This window comes from Puntigrus tetrazona, chromosome 6 (assembly GCF_018831695.1).
Source record: "Puntigrus tetrazona isolate hp1 chromosome 6, ASM1883169v1, whole genome shotgun sequence".
Lineage (NCBI taxonomy): Eukaryota > Metazoa > Chordata > Actinopteri > Cypriniformes > Cyprinidae > Puntigrus > Puntigrus tetrazona.
Window position 1 is genome coordinate 6,348,446 of NC_056704.1, and position 26,776 is coordinate 6,375,221.

At 37.7% G+C, this 26,776-nt stretch overlaps 3 protein-coding genes across 3 annotated transcripts; all 3 read left to right on the plus strand.

The window, feature by feature from the left end:
* The first annotated feature begins 614 nt into the window (after positions 1–614).
* Positions 615–13,597, plus strand: LOC122346373 (cytoplasmic protein NCK2-like). The gene is made up of 3 exons (XM_043240964.1): positions 615–856; positions 10,691–11,406; positions 12,478–13,597. The coding sequence occupies exons 1-3, from the start codon at positions 631–633 to the stop codon at positions 12,670–12,672; spliced, it is 1,137 nt and encodes a 378-aa protein (XP_043096899.1). The 5' UTR covers positions 615–630; the 3' UTR covers positions 12,673–13,597.
* A 3,045-nt stretch (positions 13,598–16,642) lies between these two features.
* otos2 (otospiralin 2) lies at positions 16,643–19,091 on the plus strand. The gene is given in 4 exon segments (XM_043241376.1): positions 16,643–16,664; positions 16,667–16,705; positions 18,308–18,325; positions 18,907–19,091. Coding segments are annotated over 4 exon segments (264 nt in total).
* A 1,533-nt stretch (positions 19,092–20,624) lies between these two features.
* ecrg4b (ECRG4 augurin precursor b) lies at positions 20,625–23,752 on the plus strand. Its single transcript, XM_043243022.1, is given in 5 exon segments — positions 20,625–20,815; positions 21,950–22,000; positions 22,525–22,691; positions 23,604–23,724; positions 23,727–23,752. Coding segments are annotated over 5 exon segments (435 nt in total). The 5' UTR covers positions 20,625–20,745.
* Positions 23,753–26,776: the final 3,024 nt, after the last annotated feature.

The window sequence follows — 26,776 nt, forward strand, 5'->3', positions numbered from 1 at the left end:
TGTAGCCATGTTGTGGGGATATTATCCTCTTTTTTTTCTTTTTCCAGCCCGCTTGTTATGTGGTTTGCTCAGTAAGTTCAAATGGGTTTGTTTAATTAATTCATTATTATTCTGACACACAATTATTCACTTTCTTCTTTCTTTCAATATGTCTCTCCTTCAGAGTGTCTGCTGAATAATTTACTGTGTTTAAGATGGGGAGGTGAAAAGGGGAGGCTTTAAAAGCTGTTTGAGGGCCAAGGCTGCTGTTAGTGGGGGGTGTGTAAATGTAGCCCGTGTGTGTGTGTGTGTGTGTGTGAGAGAGAGACAGAGAGAGAGATACTCTCACATCTTGAGCTGTTAGTTCAGAAACCAGCTTTACCTCCAGGCTAGCTGGGCTCTTGATCCGTTCTGTTTTTCCTTTGGTTGCTGCTCAGCGTCTAGAGATGCCTGTCCAAGCAAAGCAGCAGGCTGTCTACATGGATTTTCAGGAGTCCAGGATCTATTTTAGCCCATTAAAATTTTATTCAGCTTGACTCCTCATAATCTGCTCTCTTATGGCACGTACAGACTTTTTTTGTACTCCGTGTTTGGAAAGACAAGGATTCTAAATTCTTCTTTTATTCATGTTACAGAGGGACTCCATGAAAGATGTCAGAGGAGGCGATTGTTATTGCCAAGTGGGACTATACGGCACAACAAGACCAGGAACTTGACATAAGGAAAAATGAGCGCTTGTGGCTCCTGGATGATTCAAAAACATGGTGGAGAGTACGAAATTCATCCAACAGAACGGGCTACGTCCCTTCCAATTACGTCGAGCGCAAGAACAGTCTAAAGAAAGGCTCTCTGGTGAAAAATCTCAAAGACACACTTGGTAAGAGACTTGTATTTTTTGATTTGTTTTAAGTAAGGGTTATCCAAAGGTTATCCAGTAATGTCAGGGTGATTTTGTAATACCCTTTTGTAACGATGACGAACAAAAATGTCCACGGATTTTTAAGAATAGTTTTAATTTAAACACAAAGGTAATATATTTTTCTCAGGTTAAATAAATGTGCATCTCAACCATTTATTTTCCAAAAGCACACTGCTATTCAAAAGTATGAAATTAATATATTTATTTTAGTAAGGATACATTAGCCTTCATAAAAGCAAAAAAAACAAAACAAAACCTTCATCGTCGAGGGTGTAAGCAGAGGAAGCGCTAATTTAAAGGCTTTGGTTGAAAACCCAATTAGTTTCCAGCCGTTAATCACACAGCGGAGAGAGCTGAACCGATCGATCGGCTGTGTCTCGGAGCATATTATATTAAATGTGTGTATGTTGGTCAGCCTCGGCTCTCCTGGCTGAAATAAGAAAAATGTGTCCCAGGGTTTTCAGTGCTGACCACAATACAGTTATGACCGTTTTTGACCTTTGTTGATGGGTCTGTGCTTTGCCACAGAGCTGTTATGGTATGGTGTTATCTGCAGAATCATGCCTCGGTTTTTATAGTGGCATGATTGGTTATTGTTGTTGTTGTTATTCAGTTAAGCTCTAACCACCTGGCATGAACAAGCTAAAGGCAGCTGATATGCAGATGGTAGGAAATGAGCCGTGCTAATGGCAGTTGCGTCTTTTCCTTCAGCGTCCTTTTTAATCTTCCAATCAACTTCATGGTTTAAACAAGCATATTTCATAAGTTCATTTAATTTGTGTTTAAAGGCTCATGTAAACTAATTGTCAGATGTTTGGGATTATTACGATTTTTAAATATTTTCAGTGTTTTATTTTTTTACTCTAAAATGCAGTAACATTTGGCATTTGACAGCCATCAAGACACCTACACAAAGACAGAGATGTTTGTGGAATGCAAAATCATCGCTTTCTGAGACTATAAGAGCAATTAGGAGAGCCCTCCGCTCCATTTTGCTTTTCTGCTGACAGCTATTTACAAGATGTCCACACACAAACAGAATCATACTGCACCACCCCTTCAGGCTAAATGGCCTTCAACTCTCTGCCCCTTTGACCTTAACCTCTCTAGAACGGCCTTTTCTCCCCTCCCTCACTTTCCTTACGAAGCACGTTTCATGCTACGCTTAATTATTGACACATGGATCCCTGCATGGAGTCGAAGACAGGAAATGGCAGGAAGGAGTGCGAGAACCTCAGCAGTGAGACTACAGGCTGAGTTACTCTTTCTTGTACACTAAAGATCATTGTTAAATAGCTGTTTTGATGGCTTTTGGTTCATCTTTTTTTTTAGCTTTTGTCACATCTCTGTCAATTAAAAAAATGCCTGAGTAATTAAATAAAACTATAAGGGTTTAGACTTTTTTTTTTTTTTTTACATTTTGTCACTCTCCTTTCACAACCCAAAAATACACTTTACACTCTGCCACCTTTGAAAGTCTTTTTTTACTTGGCACTGAAACGGAGTCAAAAGCTGTCACGGCCGTACAGGCAGCCTCAATGCTTGGCCTTGGGTGTCATGTTTTAAAAGCACATCCTCTCCCCCGGTCTATTGGCCTATCGATCCTGGGTGGACAGAGTGAGGACAGCTCTCTCACTCGCTCTTTGTTCTTTCAGCGTGCTTTGATAAATGTACTCATCTGCCGTGTGTGAGGTCAGACTCAGGTGTGTTTATAGGCTACATAAATGAGGTGTGCGTGCTCATTTCTCGATTGCTCATTTTCTCTCGTATACGTACTCGCGCACTGATGAGGTGGCTTATTGGTGTTTTTCACCTGCTGGCCTCATAATCTCATCTCACGCTCGTGTTTGAGGTCATTCAGTCAATGCCGCTCATGAATATAGCTCCTGTCTTCATCCCCGCACCCAATTTGCAGTTGTCAAGGTTACCTCCCCTCTGCTCATCCATTGTGACAAGGTTACCCTTTCTCTGGCAGCCTTCATCTGTCACGCTCTGTATTTTTGCATTTTTTTTCCTCAGTGTTTTTTTTCTTTTCCTTATCGGTGTGTAAAGATTGCATTTACTCTAATTGGGAAAACTTTGTGAGCTCTGTAGAGAAGGGAAATTAAAGACAACATTATTCACCACCATGTTATTCCAAAGCTGTATGAATTAAAGAAAAATCGAAGAATGACTGTGCAGCCCTTTCCAATGCAATTATAGTGAAAGGTTACAGCGTATTCTAAGGATGTATGATAGTTTTATGGAAGGAACAGAGAGTTCAGTGAAATCATTATTCATAAGTCGTAGTTTTGTTTTGTGTTAAATATGGTACATCGAGATATGTTGCAGGAAATTTTGACGTCAATGATAACCAGTCAGAATATACATGATAACCAATGACATTTGATTTTTTTATTGTTGTCAAACCTGGAGTGATTTACATATTTGAAGTTTAGGTTAGATCTGTAGTTCTTCACGCTGTCCGTTGTTATATTATTTTTTTATATATACAGCGGTGGTCAAAATTATTACAACACTAGTATTTTCACCTATTTAAAAAAATGGTCAGTTATTTCTATATTTTGTTGTAATATGCCAGTAGGAAATATCAGTTTACATTTCAAAACATTCATTTTTCCATTAATTGTAATAGTCCAGTGAGATTCTTGCTTGCACAAAGAGTCTGACGACAGCCAGTTCTCCACACAAACCTACCCAGCAGGCATATGATGTTGATATTTGGTTATATTTTTGGTTGCTACATCAGGTGACCAAAATTCAACATCTAATATCAATGTCAGCTGATGTTGATATTCCTTGTTTTTAGGTCGTGTTACCAAATCCAACATTATGTCAACGTCAAATACTGACGTCAACCTGTTTTTCATTTTCAACCGAAATCTGTCTGTCCGACGTCATGTCCGACGTCAGTCTGATGTTATATAGGACGTCCCGTGCCTGGTGGGTACATGGAAAGCTACAGTACTGTTAAAAGTTTTAGGCACCTAACAGAAAGCTGTAAATGAGGATGTCGTCAAAATAGTGCCGTAAATATATTTCATTTATTAACTAAATTAATTCAACATTTGGTGTCTTTGCATTAAAGCAGCTTTTGCCTAGGAGCCATAGTTTTTGCACCGTTAGGTCTCTTGGCATTCCTACTGACACACTACAGGAAAAGATAGAAATAACTGACTTAAAAACCATTTTTAGCTGGTGAAAGACCCCTGAAGAACATTCAAGTTATAGTGAAAACCTTACATTACAGCATATGAAGCAGAGGAGCCTGCTCTATTAGCCTACATTACTGTAGCTGCTGTTGTTGGAGACCGTGTGTGGCATTGGAGTCAAAATCTGGTTTTGGTTTTAATTTTAGTATGTTTGAAACAGCTGTTTTCTTGCACATTCTTGGTAAAATGTGATGTCTTTTGTCATAAATAACATCACAGTTTCAAGTATTGTGAAAACAGCCTGAGGTGGAGGTTAATTTTCCCACCCGTGTTCTCTTCTGTCGCAAGAAAGGTTTGTTCTTGTCTACACTCCTGTTAGGACGTGCGTGATTGGTGGCTTGCCTCTCTTCCCCTAAACGCACCCTTTAACATTATGCATGGCACAGTACACATAACACTTGGCACTAATGTTTGCAGAAAGTTCTCGAAAAATCGATTAGTTGTGCTGATCAAAACCATCTTGTGTGACAAGTGTTACAGTTTTCTGGTGTGGCATGATTGTGAATAATTCAACTGTTTATGTGATGTGAGTTGACCAGACTGCTGTTCTTTCAAGTTTTAATGTGTAGTAGCCAATGAAATCACAGACGGGCATATTAATGAAAGGCTTTTGATCATTGTTTGGCCTGTAAACAGCAGTGAAATGACTCAGTCTCCCCAACCAACCCTAAACAGACTAATGTTTGTTACCAGGAGTGTTATGATGATGACACTTCGTCTAACTGAAACGCCTTTCCTAATTTTTAACTTTGAGCTTGACAGAGTATGTATTTGAGAGTATGGTTTGGCATAAATCACAGATGTTCCACACTTCACGTTTTAGTGCAACCCCAACATGCAGATGTTAAGAGTTGCATCCTGCTGTCCTGAGAAAGTGTTTTTGTGGAAAACTTTGACCTAATAGCCTCAAAATTGCTGTCTGTAGAGGATTCTGGCTTTCTTTTTTTTTTTTCATTTTTGGGCCAGTATTTTCTCATGTCATTGTATGCTAATAGAGAACTATTACATTATCTCATGGGGTTTTTTAGTAGTGTATTGCAAGTGGCTTACACCACATGACTGTTTCCCCCCCCCAAGAAATAACATTGAAGAAGTATTTCATGAAATGATAATTCACCCTGTTTTGTAAGTATCTTTTTTGAATGAATGTCATAATCTTCCAATGAAATGAGTGTTTTGACTTTCATAAGGAGACAATGACTTTCTGATGATGTATGCCAGACTGCTCCAATCAAATGAGTCATAAACCATTTCTTACCAAATTCAGCTGATCAGTCTCGAATCAAGTTTTCACCGTACATTGTTCTTTTTTGATAGTCCATTTCAATTGGTTTTGCACCACAATAAGATCTTTTGCTCCTGTTTTAATGTGACATTATGGTTTTCATAGCTGGTACAACTTAAATTGATTTACCCAAGGAACCATTTGCCAAACAACTAATTTGATACTGTGTGTGAGCGTGTGTGTGGGCACATTCTCGATAATAGAAGTATGGAAGTCTTCATCAGCAAAAGCAGAGATGGTCTGGTAATAGGAAAACCAGACTGACCCTACATGCTTTAATGTGCGTGTGTCGAGATAAGAGATCATTCACATAGTGCCCTCTCCTGGGTAATGTGATTTATATAGTGTCTTTACTAATCACCGAGACACTCATGCTTTAACTCTGAGCAGCAAAGTATCAGCAACTTTTAAAAAAGACAGTGTATATAAGATAAAGTTAAGGTACACTAAAGATTTTAGGTACAATACAGGTGTCTTGCTATTTTTGCCATTCTGATTGCTCAAACTAAGTCATGTAGTTCAGAAATGCAAAGATTTTCTTAAATAACAAAAGATACACGTTGCAGTTAAGCTGTACTGACTTGTATTGTTATTTTTGTCATCTTTTCTGCCATATTCACCATTGTGGTACCTTCAGCCATGGCATATAGTTGGCAAGAGTAAAAAAACAAAAACAAAAAAAAGGAAAAGAAATGCAGCAATTTTCATATGATTGATGAAATAAAAAAGTAAATAATTAAATGACATCAAATTGGAGTTTGCCATTGTGATGGCTCAGACTGTGACATGTAGTTGGAAAGAGTCATGCAAAGAAATACACAAAGAAAATATAATGATCTTCTAGATTAGATTTTTTATGTATTCACATAAAACTTTGAGATTTGGCTTAGCTTTTACTGCTGTCATATGTTTTACGTGTGCCATTGTGACAGCTCAGATGGAAGGAATTATGCAAAGAATATACAGTGTTAAGGTTTCCCAGAAAAAAAAAAATAATGGTGCACTTTAAAATAAATTTATAGCTTTGATTTTATAACCATGTTGGATCAAACTGTGGCATGTAGTTGGAATGAGTGATGTAAAGAAAGAGAAGAAAGTGTGTGAGAGAAAATGTAGTGAACTGCACTTTAAAACAATAGTTTTCTGATGTGTTCATATACCAAACATTGAGGTTTTTTGTCACATGACATTTCTTACCTTTTTGCCATTGTGATGGCGCTAACCAAGTCAAACTTCTCATGCAAGGAATGAAACGAAAGAATGTTAAGAAAGTTGTTACAGTATAAAAAAAAAAAAAAAACATATGGTTTCACAGTATTGTCAGTACTGTTGTTTAAAGACCTTTCTTGAAAAAATGAAAATATGGCATATTTTATTCACCCCCAAGCCATCCAGGTGTATGTTTGCAGTGCTCGTGGATAGGGTAGCCCTTATTTTTAGGCTCCGTAAAATAAATATATTCATCGTGAAATGAACACCCAGAATGTGTTCTCTACAGCAGATTGATGGTGTCTGTCGACCACTGTAGTAGCAGCATCTCTGAACAGACCCAAGAAAGCAGACCCTGTCCTGATATCTGACATTTGGACAGGGTCAGCCAGAGATGTCTCTGCCACCAACAGAGTTGTCATAGACCTCCCAATAGAGTGGTCTCCTTGTCGGCATGGAGAGACAAATAGGCCTCGTCCTCTGTGGCAGCTGGACCAGCACTGAGGGGAAAGCTGCTGAAGACTCCACCAGCTAAAGAGAGCCTTGCAAGACTGGAACGTAGCAAGTGGTGGCCGCTGAAGCAAATAAAGAGCACGGTCACTCTGGGATGTTCCCAAAGCATTTATGACGCAGCTCAAGTTCCTGAAGAGGAACAAAGAAGAACATGTGATTGTTTTAAAAACATATCCTTTTATAGATTAGAACAAGTCAGTAGTTTTGCTGCATTCATGTATAGTATAGTTTTAAGTTATAAACGGTTATGTTGGTTGTCCTAGTTAAACACGTGATCCAAAGTGACAGCAGTACTGCTGCTCAAGTCCATCACAGTCATGAATGTATTTATATGTGACTGTGACCTGGGGGACATCTAAAACAGCAAAGTCTTTTACGTGATTTGATTCAACAAAAGTTATTCAATCAACTGCAGCTTTCATACCTCAGTAAAACATGGAGCATCTGAGTACTAGTAAGCCACAAGTCTACAATAGAAATATTTAAATGCCTGGACATAGACCTTTCTTTATTTATATAAAAAAAGCTATAATCATAGTTTTGTAATAAAACAAAATGAATTAGCTTGTGAATCAGGACGTGAACTGTCAGCTTGTGTCTCAAACAATTTAGCACTATTTGTTGTCATACGTTTTAAACGTAAGGGCTAGTTGAATGTGTTTCACGGGAAATGAAAAACGCACATTTTTTAGGTTTTTCTTTTCTTTTCTTTTTTTTTTTGTAAATGATTTTAGATCACATCATCAACGGTTTCTGTCAAATCTGTTATAACCAGAATCAAGTCAGATCTTGAGTCATGAGTTCACTCAACCAAGATTATTTATTTTTTTTCTACAGAAACGTTGGTTTTGCAATGAGTGCAACCTACACTAGAGGATTTTGAGCAATGCAGGGTAAAGTTACAAAGAAACAAAACCAACAAAAAAAAATAAAACCACACACAGCACTCCACTGCCATTTCAAATATTTAGAATAACAGAGTTAACTTAATAAAATTTTCTAAAACCTCTACAAACACATTTATGTGCATTTGTGCACTTACATACAGGTGTCCTAGTGTGCCTAGGTTAATTTCATGCTCCCATTAATTGTACAATGATGTTTAATTTATAATTATAAAATAATTATTTTGGGAATGTTTCATTTGAAAGAAAAGGCTTGTGTTTTCCTCCTTTTACAAAGTCCATTAAAGTTTTATATTCGGTCTTGTTTGTTGCCACAAGCAAACGATATACACAGCAGTGTGTGTGAATAGTGTGCCCTTCAGTTCATGTGTCATGTTCAAACTGATGACAGATATGTTTATCAAGTTCAGTGCTTGAAGCAGGAAAAAATGCCAGTCGTCTCTTGTGCACTGCCTGGGATATGCAAATTTATATTTGAATTTTTGACAGTGGAAAAAAAAATGCTTGGAAATATTGCTGGAACAACAAATGTATTTACTAAAGGAATCATTTGCTAAACAACTGTGTGTGTGTGTGTGTGTGTGTGTGTCTGTGTGTGAGAGAATGTACACTGAGGTATTAAAGCTGCAGTTGATTAATTAAAGACGTTTGTTGTATCAGATCATGTAATAAGACTTTGCTGTTTTAGGTGTCCCTCCTCTTTGATATTTACTATGGATAGTAACTATGGATACAGGTCACAGTCACATATGAATACATTCTAATACTTTTATATATTCAGATGCACATGCTTTAACTCCTGCTCTAAGTATTGCCAGCGTAAGAAATGATGGTATGCTAAAGATTAAGATATAGAAGTGCGAGCAGCCAGCATTGAGTACTCCGTACCTGAATGTATCAAGCAATAGATTCAGTCATATGCCTCATATCTTTAACCCATGTTTTTGATGGAATATTTAATTTGCCATTTACAAGCTGCTACTGACTCTCAGGCATTCAGCAGGACACCCACATAATTGACAATTCTCACTGACGTGATGTCTGTCTGTGAGAGATTTTGTTTATTATGCATGGTTAAGCAGTAACAGACAAAGAAGAGTACACCATTTTTGTGGGTCTGTAATTTAATAAAAAAGTTGTTTAGTATTTAACTCCATTCTGTACATTAGCAATGCGCAACACCAGACACAGTTCCCTCTTATTTAAATGGAAACATGTTTGAATGCACACAATCATCCTCTGCATTCCTGTCTCGAAAGATACACACATAGTATATCATGCTGATTTTCACTCGTAAAACTAGGGCACCTCTACTCCCTCTCCTCAGTTGAGCGGACACATGAACACCTGCACTCTCTTTTTTTATTCTTTCATGATATAGTGAGGAAGTTATTGTTATTTAGTATGCTCTGCAGGTGTGTATTGAGGGTCGCTAAGGGGTGGAGGTAGAGAAGAGAGCGTGTGTGTGTGTGTGTGGTGTTTACTGAGTGAGAAAGGCAGTGGTGAGATGGGTGTGTGCGATGGGTGTGTGGATCTTCTGCTGCAGGAAGGAAACTGCTGGGTATAGTGTGTGTGTGATTGTGTGTTAATGTGTGTGAACATGTAGATGTTGTTATTATGCTATAATATATTTTAGGTGGGTCATTATGCTGATTGTCGCGGGTTGCAGTATTGAAAATGCCCAGATAAGCAATTAGATCTGTGCAGCATTGGTGCTAGCATTGTAAAAATGCGCTGTAAACTTGTTTTGTGATGTAGTCATTTATGCAGCAACGTAACATTTTGGACTACTCGCCTATTGAAAACACACACACACACACACACACACACACACACACACACACACACACACACACACACACACACACACACACACATATATATATATATATATATATATATATATATATATATATATATATATCACATGACTGTCATATTAATCGTAATTAAATTTCACATTTTTTATCTGTTCTAAGTGTATCTTAAATTAATTTTAATACTCTAATTGACATGGACGTAGACATATGGATGCTTTATGCAATATTTGTGTATTATTATTATTATTATTATTATTATTAACACAGAGCATGAAGACTGGACATGTTTCAAAGGTCATAGATGTTTTTCAAAGAACTAATATGTATATATATCTTGGAAGATTTGAGAAAAAGGACAAAAGTTTTTTAGGGCTGTCAAGGCTTGTGAAATTTAGGCAAAATTAAAATGTCTTTAATGATCTTTACATGCATATTTAACATTTTTCATATGACCTTTTTATTTTTGAAGACAGAAATAATGAGATTAATTAAAAAAAATTTCTTTTTTTAAAAAAAACAATATTGTTTTCTTTTGAATACAATAAAATCTTACTGACTTTGTGTGAATATATAATATTTTGATGGTTGGCAACAACAGTAGATGTAATGGAAAATGTGAGAAAGAAAGAAAGAAAGGGAAAATAGAGGACACAAGAGGAAATGTGGTGGGCCTCAGTAATGATATCACATGTCTTCTTTCAGCAGCAAATGATTAGTATTGATGAATTTACAGCGTTAATCAATATCCCTGCCCTTTCTCTTCAACTTCTAATTAGCAGAGCTCAGAGGCTTGAGTTTTACATAATGACCATGTCTGATGTCTAATAGCCTCCCTTTCTCTTTCTCAGGCCTGGGAAAAACGAAACGTAAAACGAGCACACGAGAAGCCTCTCCAACACCAAGCACAGACGAGTACTCGTCTAACGGGGGTGGAGCAGAACGAATATATGACCTGAACACTCCGGCCGTGGTGAAGTTCGCCTACAATGCGGAGCGGGAGGATGAGCTCAGCCTGGTGAAGGGATCCCAGCTGATGGTGATGGAGAAATGCAGTGACGGCTGGTGGAGGGGCAGCTATAACGGTCAGGTGGGCTGGTTCCCTTCCAACTACGTCCAGGAGGAAGAGCTGGAGGACTCCTCAGCCGACCTTCCCGACGTCTTCTCCTCGAGGCCGAGCCTCAGTAACGGTCAGGGCCCCAGAGTCCTTCACACCGTTCAGACGCTCTACCCCTTCAGCTCCGTGACGGATGAGGAGCTGAACTTCGAGAAGGGCGAGACCATGGAGGTGCTGGAGAAGCCGGAGAACGACCCAGAGTGGTGGAGGTGTAAGAACTGCCGCGGGCAGGTGGGTCTGGTGCCAAAGAACTATGTGGTTGTGCTCAACGATGGCCCATTAGCCCCGGGCCCCCGTTCCCAGCAGGACGGCCACACGGGACCCTCCCACACGGGGAAATTCGCCGGAAAGGATTGGTACTATGGCAACGTGACACGGCACCAGGCTGAGTGCGCGCTGAACGAGAGGGGGGTGGAGGGAGACTTCCTTGTGCGAGACAGCGAGTCCTCTGTGAGTCAAGCGTTGATCTGGATCTAATCGAAATGCAGTAACCAGATAACCAGCTTTCAATAGTTGCAGTGATGTGTCCGTGGTGTCATTAGCTGGGCTGTTATTGGTTAAAAAAAAAATAACGGTTCATTTCTCTGAAAAATTAGAACAGAAATGTTTAAATTGAAGGGCTATAATGACAAACTGGAAAAAAGGATATATAAAAATTAAATTAAATAATTGAAACTAAAGTAAAGTAAAAAATCTAATAAAATGGCGAAAAGCACATAATGGAATTATTTATAAAGCAGAAAGTATAAAAATAAACTAATTCAGAATATTCTTAAATAAAGCAATTAAAAATCCTATAAAAATATAAAGTATGAAAAGTATAAAAAAAACGAATCGAAAAGAAAGGCAATAGTATATAAATAATATTAAAATATTTGATATAATTGCAAGTGTAAGTTATAGTTTGAGGCGCTACGATAGTGGCTTTTACCAGTGTTTGTCACCATGTGCCAGAAACGATTGATCTGCTCCAGGACAGGTTATGCTCCGGGTTAGAGATCTTAAACTGAAATTAGACCAATCATTTGCAAGCAATGTGACATCTCTAATACAATAAAGTTATTCCACTGGTTTCTGTTCTGGATTAAAGGTCACTTCACAAGTTGCTAGAGTTTTGCAGACAATATCGGCATCATTTTTTTAAAATTGTTTTATTCACATGTTATTTATTAGACATGTGGACAACTTTGTGCCTAACAAAAGTAATGATATTTATAAATTATGGATGGAATTTAATAAATAACAGTGAAGTGTGTATATATATATATATATATATATATATATATATATATATATATATATATATATATATATATATACACATACATACACATTCATATGTGGGATATTTTTTTGATTGGGTGCAACCAGCTTAATTCAGAGTTCAGCTGTGTTAAATAAGGATGACACCAAAAATGTGTAATACTGTGGAGCTGCCAGGAATCTAGGCTTGTGGCGCCACCTGCAGGCTGAAGTTCACTAAACAAACACTCTTATGTCTTTCTCTCTCCTTCTCTCCAGCCGAGTGATTTCTCAGTGTCTCTGAAAGCAGTCGGGAAGAACAAACACTTCAAAGTGCAGCTGTCGAATGGAGTTTACTGTATCGGACAACGCCGCTTCAATGCTATGGACGAACTGTTAGAGCACTACAAAAAAGCTCCCATCTTCACTAGTGAACATGGAGAGAAGCTTTACCTTATCAAACCCCTCCAGTGACCTTCCACACACAAATGAGCCTTACGACCAGACCAGATCTGACCTCAAACTGAGCCGAGTGATCTGCAACTCCTACTTACTGCTCATTTCTCACCAGCAAACCGGGGACCTACTGAATGACCAACCCACAGGAAAATCGCAGGATGACGTTTCCGCCGCAGTGTCCTTTCTGTTCCCGTTGTCTCCACGTTGCTCAAGCTCTTCTCTTCTCCCGGAGTGGTTCACCTGAACGAACATCGCCTTTTTCCCAAGTGATAATTGAAGCGCTTGCCCATGGCCTTCGACCGACAGCTCATTTTCTGTTCACAGTTAGCCGACATTGAGATACAAGAAAGCCTACAGGTGCGGCCTTTGTGGTCACAGGGCACGCGCACAAATCCAGACGAAGTGGAATGACACGAAACTGTATATACAGTGCACAGGAGTTGCCAAAGAGAGAGTCTGCTGGACGAACTGAGAAATGCCAACAGGAGGAGAGTCTTACGAGATGAATGTTTTGTAGATGCTTAACCAAATGTGCCACCTTCACATTCAAGCACTGCTCATTTAATATATAAATCTATATAAATATAAGAGAACTATATCCACCTCATTCAGATTCACACGTCTGTATCTGCATTCAAGTGTTGGCATAGACCTCCATGTTACAGCAAAAACACTGTTAGAGTTACTTTTCTAAAGGGCGCCGTTCGAAAAAGAGCGGTTTGGTCTCTTTACAAATGAGTCCGTTCGGCTTTTAGCTCATGAGCTTTTATAAAAGTACGGTACAAATGAATGTTACTGAACATTATTATTTAAAACCATGTTTATTTAACGCGAGGGGAAAAAAGCAGCGGAGAAGGGACGATGTAGTGAGATCCACATTCTACCATAGCTGTGCAAAACGTTTCAATACTTTTGTTTGATTAAACATTTTGCAAGAGTAGTGGGAAAGCTGTGTGCTTTTTATTGCCTCGTGGATATATTTTAAACGTTTTGGTAAGTTTTTGAAATCTCTTTTGAGCTCACCAAGGATGCATTTATTTGATTAAAATATACAGTAAAAAAAAAACATGTAGTAGTGTAAAATATTGTCACTCTTTAAAATAATTCTTGTTAAATCTACATTACTCCAGTCTTCGGAGTTACATGGCCTTTTAGAAATAAACCTAATGTGTTGATTTTTGGTACAGAATAAGAAATAATGTTTATGTTGCGATTATTATCTTAAGTGCTAAAGATTTTAGCATGAATATATTTTGTTAGTTTTCAAGAATTCCTTGATGAATATAAAGTTGCACTCCATGAACATTTTCTATTAAAAATGAGAAAATATGCATTACGGAACAATATACATTGCAAAGAGTCATCTCAGAAATAGATGTATTTGACTATTTTCAGTGGGAAAATGTCACAGTAGATGTGTTTTTAATTTGGCTTCATAACACAAAAAAAGTCAGTCAAAGCATTGTGGGATATTCTAGTCAATGATCAATATGCTCTGATATATACTGTACATTTTTTCCAAATGTTTTAGGCCATCTGTACACACGCATACCTCTATACATACTGAAAATGACTTGAATATTGTGCCCCTTACAGCGAGTGTATCCTTCTAAAAGTCTTTGTGCTTGCATGCACTGCTCACGAGAGGGCGCTGAAGTTTTAATACTTTCTCGGTATTAAACCTTGTGTTGTAATCTATTAAGAACCCAGGGACAGTCTCTCAGTCTCTCAGCCAAGCCAGGGGCATCTGATATGACATTTCATTAATAACATTAAAAGCCCATATTATTTAGTTATTTTTTTAACGACCTTTTATGCCGCGCTAAGTGACCGAAAACATCCTGCAAAGCGTTAAATCTGAAAGTGCATCATGGAGCGTTAAAAGCTATGGGGGGGTTGGACAAAGCTGTTTAAAAAATAGGGTAAAAATAAATGCACATTATAAGAAAATAAAGTGTTTTTGACTTTGCACACGTCAAGCTGTGGTTTGGGACTCCTAAAACCAAAATATAAACCTCTCATAACCCTTATAATCTAAGCATTATTAGATTATAATCTAGTATCATTTGCCATGTCCTGCATTTGTATTGCCTCTCTGAAACATTTTGAACCATTCGGAACGTTTTATTAAATTTTTGGCTGTTATAATTCATTTTTTATAATGAATTGTATAATGAATTGTAATTGAAATTATAATGAATTATATAATCCAACCCCTATTCAGCATATTTATCTGTATGATGCAACAACGTTGTCTTTAAACACAACTAAACCATCAGAAACTAGAATACTCATGAGCTGTTAAGCATACTTACAGTTAGCCAATGCATGTGCTGAAGTTGAGTTTCAAATATGACAAATTAATACTAAACCTTCAGCTTTAGTGAATAGCTTTATTACTTTAGAAAGTCTCAGGCTAGTTCCTAGAGATGGTAGCCTTATTCCTTAACCTTGTGTGTTGAAGAAAAAGCAAAATTATCATAAAATGTTTGATCACAGCAAACTGAGGACAAACCTGCAAAGTACCGTCAAAGACTTGACCTGATGAACGGAGTAAAAACATTTAAATGTACAGTATATAAGAAGAATGCAAGGCGAGCATGGCCTTCATGTTTAGACGTCTTGCCGAATGCCACTCTTGACCAAGAAGAGCACAAAAGGTGGCTTGAACGCGCTAAAGAGCAGAAGGTCAGACACGGAGGAGAACCGGTTTTGTTAAGGGGACGTTTTACTGTTATAGAAGTGGAGATTGTGGACCGTATGAAGGACATCGTGGATTTGGCAAGAGTTTAGATGCCTCTGGTGCAAAGACTTAACGTAATGATCAACGGACTTTCCTGCAGGACAATCGTACCAAAAAAATGTGTCGAATCTGCTTATGCTTGGTTCAGGGTTAAGTCTCCAGATTTACATCCCGTTTACATTAGTGCGTCTTCGTTTCAAAACGGCTTTTATAATGATTTATACTGGCGTTTTTACACTACACAGCCGAAAACAGTGCTCACGCGTTCAGCGCCACACATCCGTTTCTCACGCAGAAAAACGTCCCTGCCGTATTTGGCCTTTAACTTCCGGTGTGTCTGTTTAAAACTGCTCCAGACAGCGCTCGTCACTGGCGGATTGATGTAGACGGCCAATCAAATCAAAGAAGTGCGGGGCTTACCGTTACAGCGCGACACCGTGGACGTTTAAACCGTAAGCAAGGTTATTTTAACGACAACTAAAACTAAAAACACCTAATGAAAACACTATTTCGTAAACTGAAATAATAAAAATTACCAAATATTTAAAATAAATTAAAACGAAACGAAACTAACAACAATGACCCTAAATTCAAACTGAAATAAAATAATAACTAACAAAAATAAATACGCGTTTTGTAATGGTTACGTTATGACCCCTTAAATATGCGAGCTGTGTGTGGCGCTTTAAGGAAATATCTGCAAATGGCGCGTGTAATGGGTTTATAAACGTCTTGGGTCAAGGGGGTTGAATAATTTTGATTGTACCTGTATACATTTTCCACATGAAATGTTCTCCACGTGAAACTGACACGCATACAGACGACACTGTATTCTTAAAAAAAAAAAAAAAAAAAAAAAAAAGTTTTCTTTAGTCTGTGAATTTTTGGACAGTGAGGCCTTTACTTTAACAAGGGGTTCTTTCAGCTGTGGAGAGAAGTGTGAGGATCTCCTGCAAACAAAAAGGTACAGAGTAAACGAGTAAAGAAATGTAAGGTATGACCTGAAAGGTCCATGTGAAAGGTAAATAGCACCGCTCCAGCCATGACTTAAAAGTCTGGGCACCAAGACACACCGCAGTCTCCAGGAACAGATGCTGCAGGTAATCTCAGGCATGATGCAAGATTCATTTCCGTGCTTTCTTTAATATATTTTTCCCCTTTCAAAATGTTCTATGTTTGAACCTCTTTGAAGTTTGACAAGGGGTAGAAAAATAATTGCTATATTGCTTTCAGTGGGTGACCATGTTTCGTCTGTGCTTCTCACTTTCCTGTGTTTGGTTTGGCTTGGACCGCTCTGTCTCTCAGGTAAGAAAAGCTGACAATTTGGGCATACATCACCTTCTTAAAGTTTGGAGTCGGTGCGATTTTTAATGCACGGGCCTAAATTATTATCTTATGTTCACAAAGTCTGCGTTTCGTTGGTTGGAAATACAGTTTGGTTGGAATTACAGTAAAACTTTCGATGTGGTCCTTCAAAAATCATATTAATAGACTGAAACGTTTCCTACTATTATCTGTGTTGAAATACTTCAGAAATAACAATTTTGAGGAAAGTATGACACATATTTTTCAGGATTCGCTCATTAATGCAAAGTTCAACATAACATTTAGTTTAAATGTAAATGTTTCTAAAAATGTAAAAGTAATTTACTGTCACTTTTGAGCAATTTAATGCGTTTTTGCTAAATAAAAGTTTACATTTCTTTTCTTAAAAATACTTATTGACTCCAAAATGATAAATAATAGTACATCTTCGACATTAATCACCTTTTATGTGCTCTGATATTTAGTTATAATTTCTACAAGCCTGCAATTATAAGGGTATTCTTAAGACTTTATAATTCATGTAACTTATTTTGTACCATCTCATTAATAATCATAGCATTAGTAATAACGCATTATAATACATATATTGTGGTTATAACTTGTTTTGATTAACAGTAAAATGAATGTTATATTCAGTTATAATGGATTATAGTTCCCGTAGTTATAATGTAATTCTTCATGTTTTCTCAGAAATGTATATTGCACAATATATTTTCTGTAAGGCTAGTTTGAGCTAGTTTAAGATTACTGATGACTCTGTTGCAGCCAAACAATGTAATATAGTTTTGTTGATGTTACAGTAAAATACTTTTAGTAAAAAAAGAATTATGAAATTATTAAAACGCATTTGCTGCTTTTGAGGTGGGATACTGCTAAGCGTCGCTACAATTTATCATACGATGATACAATATGTTTTTTTGTAAGGCATTATACACGCATTATAACGCATTCAAATATTCTTATAATGCATTATAAAAAGAAAGCTTTTCTGAAATGTTACTTTCGCTCTCAAGAGCTGTTACATTCATTTATTTTGTTATTTTGCGATAGCTCTTGTGAGCTGTAAGAATTGCAAAGATGGTTGAAATAATGCAAAAACAGCTAAAGGGTTGCTAACATATTCTGGTTTTGTCCCACATGCTGAAAACTGGCAGAAGGTTGAGAACAGACAATAGCTCAACTGCAAGTTTAACAGTCGCTGTGAATACAGAATCTGTAACGTACAAGGATGACAGATGAATGGAAGCTTATGAATAATGTGATATCCTTGGCATTAAATCAAGACCTTCGCTCTGTATATATGCATATACTCTCTATGCATACTCTTGAAATATTACATTTTCAGAATAAAATGACCTAATTGATTTGTCTTTAGAAGCGGTGCACTGGTGAAATGATTAGTCTTAAATGCAGTAATTTAACATGTCATATCACTGCTGTCCACTTTCCCACCAGATGTGCTACCTTCCATTCCAGCTTACTTACACCTTACTTAAGAATGTACTTAAATCGATTGGTTTCTAGCCTTTTTATATTTTTAGATGTATTCATTAACTGTCCGTCTGTTTGTTTTCCTTACAGAGGCAGCGGAAAACCAAGGTGAGTTTTAAATTGTCTTTATAAATGATCATTCTTAGAATTATTTTTATTTAAAATCCACTGGAGGGACTCTAGTCTGAAAGGGCATCATTTTAGATGGCTTTTCCAATCTATTTAATTATGAAACACTTTATAATAACCTTTTAGACAAAAATAGTCACGTTTTGGATGAAATCAAAAATGTACAAAACTGTTATATGAATTAAACGTCATATTTGATTTGCTGAGCTTCCTTAGTTCATCGCCATCTCACAGACACACATATTAATGAATAAAACAGTCTGAATCTATTAGTTACATAGTCTAAAACTTGGTCTGCTTTCATGTAAGGCCATAGAGAAGCATTTCTATTGGCAGTGTAAACGGCATTGCTCAGCCAATCAAAACACGGCATTATATTTATGCACGGAACTGGGATCGCCGTTTTGCTTTCCGTAGTCTCTTGCATGGATACGACATAGAAATCACTTTAATGTTTAAATAAACCTAACCAATTGTAAGCAAAATTGAAATTCACTCCCAGGACTCCATCTTGACCTCTCTCTCTCTCTCGTCTTGACCTCTTTCTGCTTTGCTTACAGCTGAATCAAGGGAAAAAAGGAGCGTGCCTAACTGGGCGCTGTCATCTTCAGACTTTTTCGCCTGGATTGAAGAGCTACGTTCTCACGCTGGCTATGACAAGATTGAGGAATTGGCCAGAACCTACTGGGCTCACTTCCCTTCCGCCAGCCGCCTGGGTTACGACCCTCCCGCTCCAGAAGAATAATGCCATCTGAGTGGGAGACAAACGGTCTTTTCTATTATTTAGCGTAACTTGATTTGAAGTTAAAAGTTGTTAAAAGTAACGTAAAACCCCTTATGCATCCAAAATTGGGTAAAGTAACTTGCTCACAAACTCTTTTACAGTCAACATACTTTCTCCAGAGTACTCAAATGAAATGAAATGAAATATACCAGTGTAAATGTGTGCTGCACGCAGGTGTGCTGTTATCAGTGGGAATGCGGCCCAGGTGCACAGAGATGACCTCTGAGTGAGGGTCAGCCCCCTCGGGACAAGTACAGTACATGCAGGAACTCGGTCTGAATGTAACTAATTCACTCCGGTACACTGGAGCATGTAGAAAGGCTTTTAGAAAATGCAAAGAAATAACATAACCACAAATGTTTCAGTGATTCTCTTTTTTTAATTTTGGATATTTTTTTGATTTTGTCGGTTTAAGGTTTCATGCATTTATAAGGATGAAAGAAGTTACCAGTTAAACATCTTGTGAAGTGAAAAGCTGTGAGTAATAAACAAGTCCATCCATATACCTGTGGTTTTTTGATGAGAGGACAACAGGGGTGGACATTTTTCACTGGAGCAAATGTTATTGTCGATTATTATCTGATATTTTGACTAGAAGTAGATTCATTTTGCATTAGTATGGTCTGATTAGTTACTTTATTGTATTTATTATTTTGGGGAAGTTTAATACGTTAGAATATATTAATCTAGGCTAATGTTTTATATTAATATTTGATTTATAAACACATATTAAGCAATGTTAATGTATACATTGATTAGAAGTGAACAAAACGTCGATTCATAGTTAAAAATGCATGCTCATAAATGTTATTGTAAAAAGATAAACATTTTACAACACGGAAGATCAGAAAATATGATTCATTTATCATAATTTGATAAAGAATGGAAATCTACTAACTTTATTAAATGAATAACATCTGGTGCATTTTAGTAGAAATCTGCTTTCGTATACAACAGATGGCTTGAAAACCTACAGTTTTTGTTTTGTATATTCACATGCATAAACATACGCTCACACGGCTACTGCCTTACAGTTACTGTACGTCTGGCTCCCTGTGAAATAGCCATAAGCCTTACAGCCGATGTCCTGCAGCGTGCGTGCACTTCAAAGCTGCGGCAGGAAATTGAGTTAGAAAGAAAAAGAAAGATGTTTATTACATCTGGAAAAACATCTGTCTCCCTCCCAAGTTGTTTTGCTGCTTCTGCCTTCGAATACGCCCTCTGGAAGCATAAAATAAGATTATCAAACTTGCGGCATAAATTAAAAATTCAACAATCTGTTTGCTGGGCAATGTCAGTTTATGAACCAGAGTTTGCAGAATATCCCTGATGTTAATAAATAACGCTGTTTACCGCTTATGATTATCGTCCTTACAGCAAGGTGCCGAAAGGTTAATGCTTTTTGATCGATTGTACAACATCACTCACGCTGTGGTATGTGTAGGGGCAGGGGGTTTCTGTTGGCCTCTTCCTGTACACATTCCTCCACAAGCGCTAACAGGTCGCCCGTAGGAATGTTTGCCTGCCGGTCCAGGATGGCGCCTCGGCGTTCGTCTCATCCCTGACCGAATCCTTTCCCAGCGCTCAGTGCAGCCACATCTGATAGAACTACAGCATGTCGCTCCACAGCCTCTGTGTTCAAGCTGTCCTTCTCATAAGCGTCCTGTCTCTCTGCTCACCCTCAGGTATGTCAATTACAGATTTCTGTAGTACTTCGGGGCTTTCACACGCCACTTTTCAAAGGGGCTTCATTAGTTAATGCGGGGAACTTAAAAGCCTTGTAAATAGGATTTTATGAAGTGTGACATCAAACCTAAAAGCCTGGAAGTCTAAAACGTGAGGCTTTTAAAGCATGTGTAACAGTGACTCAGGTTGATTAAAAAAAGAAATTTTAAAATGTTTAGTTAAATGTTAATATTAATTAACATTTGCTTAATTTGTGCAGTAAAAATACAAAAGGAATGCTTTATTTTAGAAACAAATTTAATACATTTCAAACATTTCATTGTTCGTTTCGTGACCTGTTTTACAGTGAATTTTGTAGGAAATGCGTTTTCTTTTAAAATAGAAATATTTTTTTTAGAATGCACCAGAACCATTAAGACGACGTCAAGCTGCAAATATATATTAAATTGAATTGAAAAAGCATAAACAAATCAAAAGTATAAACTGTTGTTAGACTAAGCAAAAATCTCCAGTCATGGAGTTGCATTCTGCATTTGAATGAGTGTTCAGCAATTTGTACAAGGAATCTCTTTTACATCATATCTACATGTTTTATAATATTTGTGAGCATTACAAAAACATGCATTTTGAGTTATGGGTGAACATTTTACTCTCTTCAGAAAACAAATACAAACTGGAGCACTGGCCAAATATTTTTTGTCAATCTCAGAAAGGGCCCCCTGATTCCCCAGGGCCCTAAGGACCCACTCACCTGACTTATTATTATAAGTCAGCCTCTGCGTGTGATTTAAGTTTTGTTTTTGTGACCGTTCTCAAGTCACAAAAAATATACTGGCTGGTCAGTTTTAATTGGTTGTTGACAGTATGTATACCAAGTTCCCAGAAGTTTGGATTTGATATAGTTTAATTATTGTGGGCAACATTTACAAAATGTAAAACTTAATTTATGTCGGATTGTGTGTGTGTGTGTGTGAGAGCATTTTGTACATCCCACAAAGCGTTTTGTACATCCCCATAATTCTAACAAATAGACAGTTTTCAAGCACAATAATAAATAAAATGGGAAGTAAGTTTCAGTCAACTGTATAAAATAGATATTACAGATAATAACTTGATCTGTTTGCTTGTTTTAGGTGGTTCTGGGTCTGAGAGTAGGCTACAGAGGATCCTCATGAAACGAGAGGGTGAGATGATGTCGGCCTCGATATATATCATTTTTAGTAATATATGATCTATAACTCCCTCTTTCCACTTAATCACCCATCATGCCAATCAAGCCAATAGTTTGGTCATTTACTATAAATTTTTAATTATAGTCTGATGCCCTCCATCTTTTCATCCGTCACTTCTTCGCTTGTCCAGAATCTCTCATCAGCTTCTGACCTCCAAAACTGACAGAGTGACGGCTGATATGTTCCAAGGGAAGATAACGTAGATGATTATAAACAAAAGACATCACTGATATTTATAACACGGAGGTGTGGAAGCTTTGGGCTGTAGATCAGGTCACAGTCTCTGCGTGTCATCGTCAGAGAGAGATAATTGGACAGTGGTTCTGTCCCTTCGGGCTGTTATCATCCTCTGTGCTTAAAACACGCTTCTCTTTTACACTGTTCGGGGACCAGCCCTTCTGGTCTGTTGAAGAGTAAAATAGTTTTGAATTACACGAGTATGGCCTTGATTTTTTTCTTCCTATCTTTTTCCATAGCAAAAGAGCCGGAAGCCAGGTCTAAAGCACAGATCGCAGTGTCGCCGGTCAAGGCTAAAGAGTTTCTTTCAGTTTTGCGCAGGTCTAAGAGAAATGTATGGGACCGGAGCCGCCCTGATGTCCAGCAGTGGATCCAGCAGTTCATGTACATGGGCTACGACGAAGCAGTGAGTAAAAAGCTACGGTGTGATTAGTACGGTGTGCTATTGTTATTGATGCACAATACAACACTGGCTCGACTTACACCTGTGTCCTGCTGGACGCAGCTGCTCTTGCATGTGTGTGCGTTTGTCTTTCTTCTCTGAAAAGGCCTGTTCATACCAAAATTAACAACTGAATTTGAATTAATTTGATTAGCTGCATTTGTGGATGTTTCTGGTCACGTGCCCAGTGCAACTTACATAAAACTATAGCTTGGTGGCCCTCGAATGGAATCTAAAAACAGAGGCATTTGCCATTTTTACACACTGATCTGAACAGACGAATCTAATTGTATAAAAACACCTATATGCTCTTCCCTTTTTTCTATAAAAGAGTCTATTGTACATATGCTGAAGCTACTCAAACTAAGCAAAATATTTTTTATTTTTATTTTATTTTTTTCTAAATTTAGAACAAATTTTCCTTAACTATTATGAGAGCACATGCCTTGTCATAGCAACATGATACTTCCTGTTTCCTTTGCATCGTGCCTAACGACGCCGCTAAGCTATGATTGATTCACAATAGGGCACAGCCTCTCATTCCTTATTGCTTACATAAGACATGAAATTAAGTCCCGTGGTACCTATCCTTACCATATCCTTTGAAAATGGACGGGAAAAAAGTACTTATGCAGTAATTACCAATACTTAAAATTCTTCATTTTGATATATGAGTAAATAATGAGAGTATATAGATAAATAATGAAGTAATTTTCATTTTTGTGTGAACTATCCCTTTAACGCTGTAATTTTAGTTATTATTTTATCTATTCATTTTTAGTTTCTTTAATCGAAATCTGTCCGTTTTTCCCCTCTGAGGCTAAATCTGAGCCCTGACACGATCCGCTGTCTCATTTCACCATTATGTATTTCCAGAGACTTGAGACTGATCTCTCCTATTGGATGGACCAAGCCAGATCAAATGACCAGGGTCGGCAGCATCATCATGATGAGAACGCACCTATGAGTCAACAGGATCCCGGTTCCTACAGACACGGGCCAATGTCAATTATGATTACTATTAAAACCCTAGAACTAAAACCCTAGACTATTGCCTGACTTGTAAATCACTTTATTGCTTTAAGCCATGTACATATCACAGAAATAGTATCTTCTGTAGATGTTTTTTATGTTAGTATGATTATGCAATCGCTTTAGCGGAAGCAAATCAAAATAGATAGAGGGATAAATACACAGTAAGATTGCTTTTTTCCTGTTTGTATTCTATGATGTATTACATCCTGACTGTATTGTAAATATAATGGTAGCTTGAAGTGGCTACATCTTAAATAAAACTTAAATTGACGTAACAGATATTGTGACTCTGACACACTTGCACAGGCTGGCGTAGTTATGTACAAAAAGGATATGAATATTGATAAACATGACTCATTTAACTGCACAATGAATGGGATCCTGATTAGCAGAGAGAGATTTCATGACTCAGCTTTCATGAATGGTAGAGGGGACAGAAATCTAATTTAAGAACTACTAATGACTAGAAGACAATAGTCAAAAACTACTGTCCTCCAGAATTCAGTTAATCACAAACATCAGACACAAGTTCTGTCCCAATTTTGGGACTGCATCCGTGGAAGTCTGCAGTCTAAGACCAAATGCAGTGGCTGATGATGACATGATTTTTTATTATTTTTTTGGAGTGAAAATACTACATCACACTTTTAAATGCAAGCAAAAGTGCAGCCTTGTTGAAAAAAAAAAAATCTTATTTTAGACAAACTGTAGTGTAAACAAACCAAAATATGACGTATCAGTCATATGGTGCTCCAAACATCCTGTAGACTTATCTACATTTCTTTAATTCCTCAAAATTAATGTACACTATATTGCCAAGAGTATTCACAAAGTATTCATCCAAATAATCGGAATCGCGTTCCAATCACTTCCACGGCCACAGGTGTATCAAATCAAGCACCTAGGTATGTTTTTACAAACATTTGTGAAAGAATGGGTCTCTCTCAGGAGCTCAGTGAATTCCACCGTGGAACTGTCATAGGCTGCCACCTGTGAAATTTTCTCCATCCTAAATATTCCCCAGTCAACTGTCAGCTGTTTTATAAGAACGTGGAAGTGTTTGGGAACAACAGCAACTCAGCCACATAAACTGACAGAGCTGGTTCAGTAGATGCTGATGGGCATAGTGCGAAGAGGTCGCCAACTTTCTGCAGAGTGAATCGCTACAGACCTCCAAACTTCATGTGGCCTTCAGATGCACTGAACAGTGTGCAGAGAGCTTTATGGAATTGGTTTCTATAGCTGAGCAGCTGCTTTCAGCCACACATCATCAAGTGCAATGCAAAGCATCGGACGCAGTGGTGTAAAGACCACCGCCACTGGACTCTGTGGAGATGCGTTCTCTGGAGTGGCGAATCACGCTTCTCTATCTCGCAATCTGAGGAGAACCTTACTTGTCTGACTGTATTGTGCCAAGTGTAAAGTTTGGTAGAGGGGATTATGGTGTGGGGTTGTTTTTAAGGAGCTGGGCTTGACCCCTTAGTTCCAGTGAATGTTCAGCATACCAAGACATTTTGGACAATTCCATGCTCCCAACTTTGTGGGAACATTTTGGAGCTAGCCCCTTCCTCTTTCAATGCACCAGTGCACAAAGAAGACAGAGTCTGGTGTGGATGAACTTGACTGGCCTGCACAGAGTCCTGACCTCAACCCCATAGAACACCTTTGGGATGAATTAGAGCGGAGACTGAGAGCCAGGACTTCTCGTCCAACATCAGTGTGTGACTTCACAAATGTGCTTCTGGAAACTCCTAAACCTTGTGGACAGCCTTCCCAGAAGAGTTGAAGCTGTTGTAGCTGCAAAGAGTGGGCCGACGTCATATTGATTAGAAATGGGTTGTCACTTAAGTTCCTATGCAAGTCAAGGCAGGTGAGCAAATACTTTTAGCAATATAGTGTATAAACTCACACACTGGTCAAAACTTTAAATGTTTTGTGATCAAGAAGAATAACCAATAACAGATGCTATTACTTCTGTATGCCAGGCTCTGAAAGTTATTGTTGTTCAGATTTGGTAGGTCTGGTTGAGTTGTTACAGGTTAAAAATCAAGGCCCATAGTTTCATTCCGTCAGACAACAGACAATAAAAACAGTCAGAATCAGGCCTTTTTTCATCTTGTTTTTCACCAGAAGACAAAATTAAACAGTGGAAATGTATTACAGATGTTTTAAACAAGAGAATGTTTTGTTTACATTTTCCATGTTGCATTGACATTCCACAATTATTATCCTTATTAGACCAGAACAAAAAAGAGCTTATAAGACTATTGATAAACAGCAGACAAAATACATTTGTATCACACTGCCTGATACTGCTTTATATGTAAAATAGCATTTGTTATTACAGTAATTATCCCAGTCGTAAGGTCCTTTATCATGTGTGAATCAGAAGAACATGCACACAGGAAACCGTGTTTTTATGCTTGAAAGTGTGAGCGTGCAGATGTCAGTGTGCGTAAACCTCAGGGTTGAAGTACAAGACTACAGTGGATCAGAGCCCTGGTTTAGTTGCCATCTTGATGTTATTGCTTCAGAATCCTTCATTTATATCCAGCTCTCTGAACTAATACCGTTGGTTTCTCTCTTTAACGCTGAGAGATTTGTTATATAACACTGCTACAAATACCAGTGCATTTGAAGATCAAACACACCTGTGGAAACCCTATTTGACAAAATTTCAAACAAAAAATATTGCTCAGGCATTATTATTACATCCAGACGTACTCCGCACCCTTTTGGCCATGTTTAACGTTAGTCTTTGTATGTATTCGTATCATCTGGTGTTATCTTAAGTTCTCTATGTATCTTTCTCTTTACCTTTGCGCCACATTTTAGTCATTGATTTCCAGTTGAGTCGTCAAGATGTTGCTACAAAATGATTCCAATGTGTTTTGCATGAAAAAACGCACCATTATGTCATGGTTTTGTGGCTGAGAAATTAATTCTTCTCTTTAATTCTTCTGAGCAGCACACATTAGTCAGATGAGCTGGAAGAAACCTTGTCTGTTGTCTTG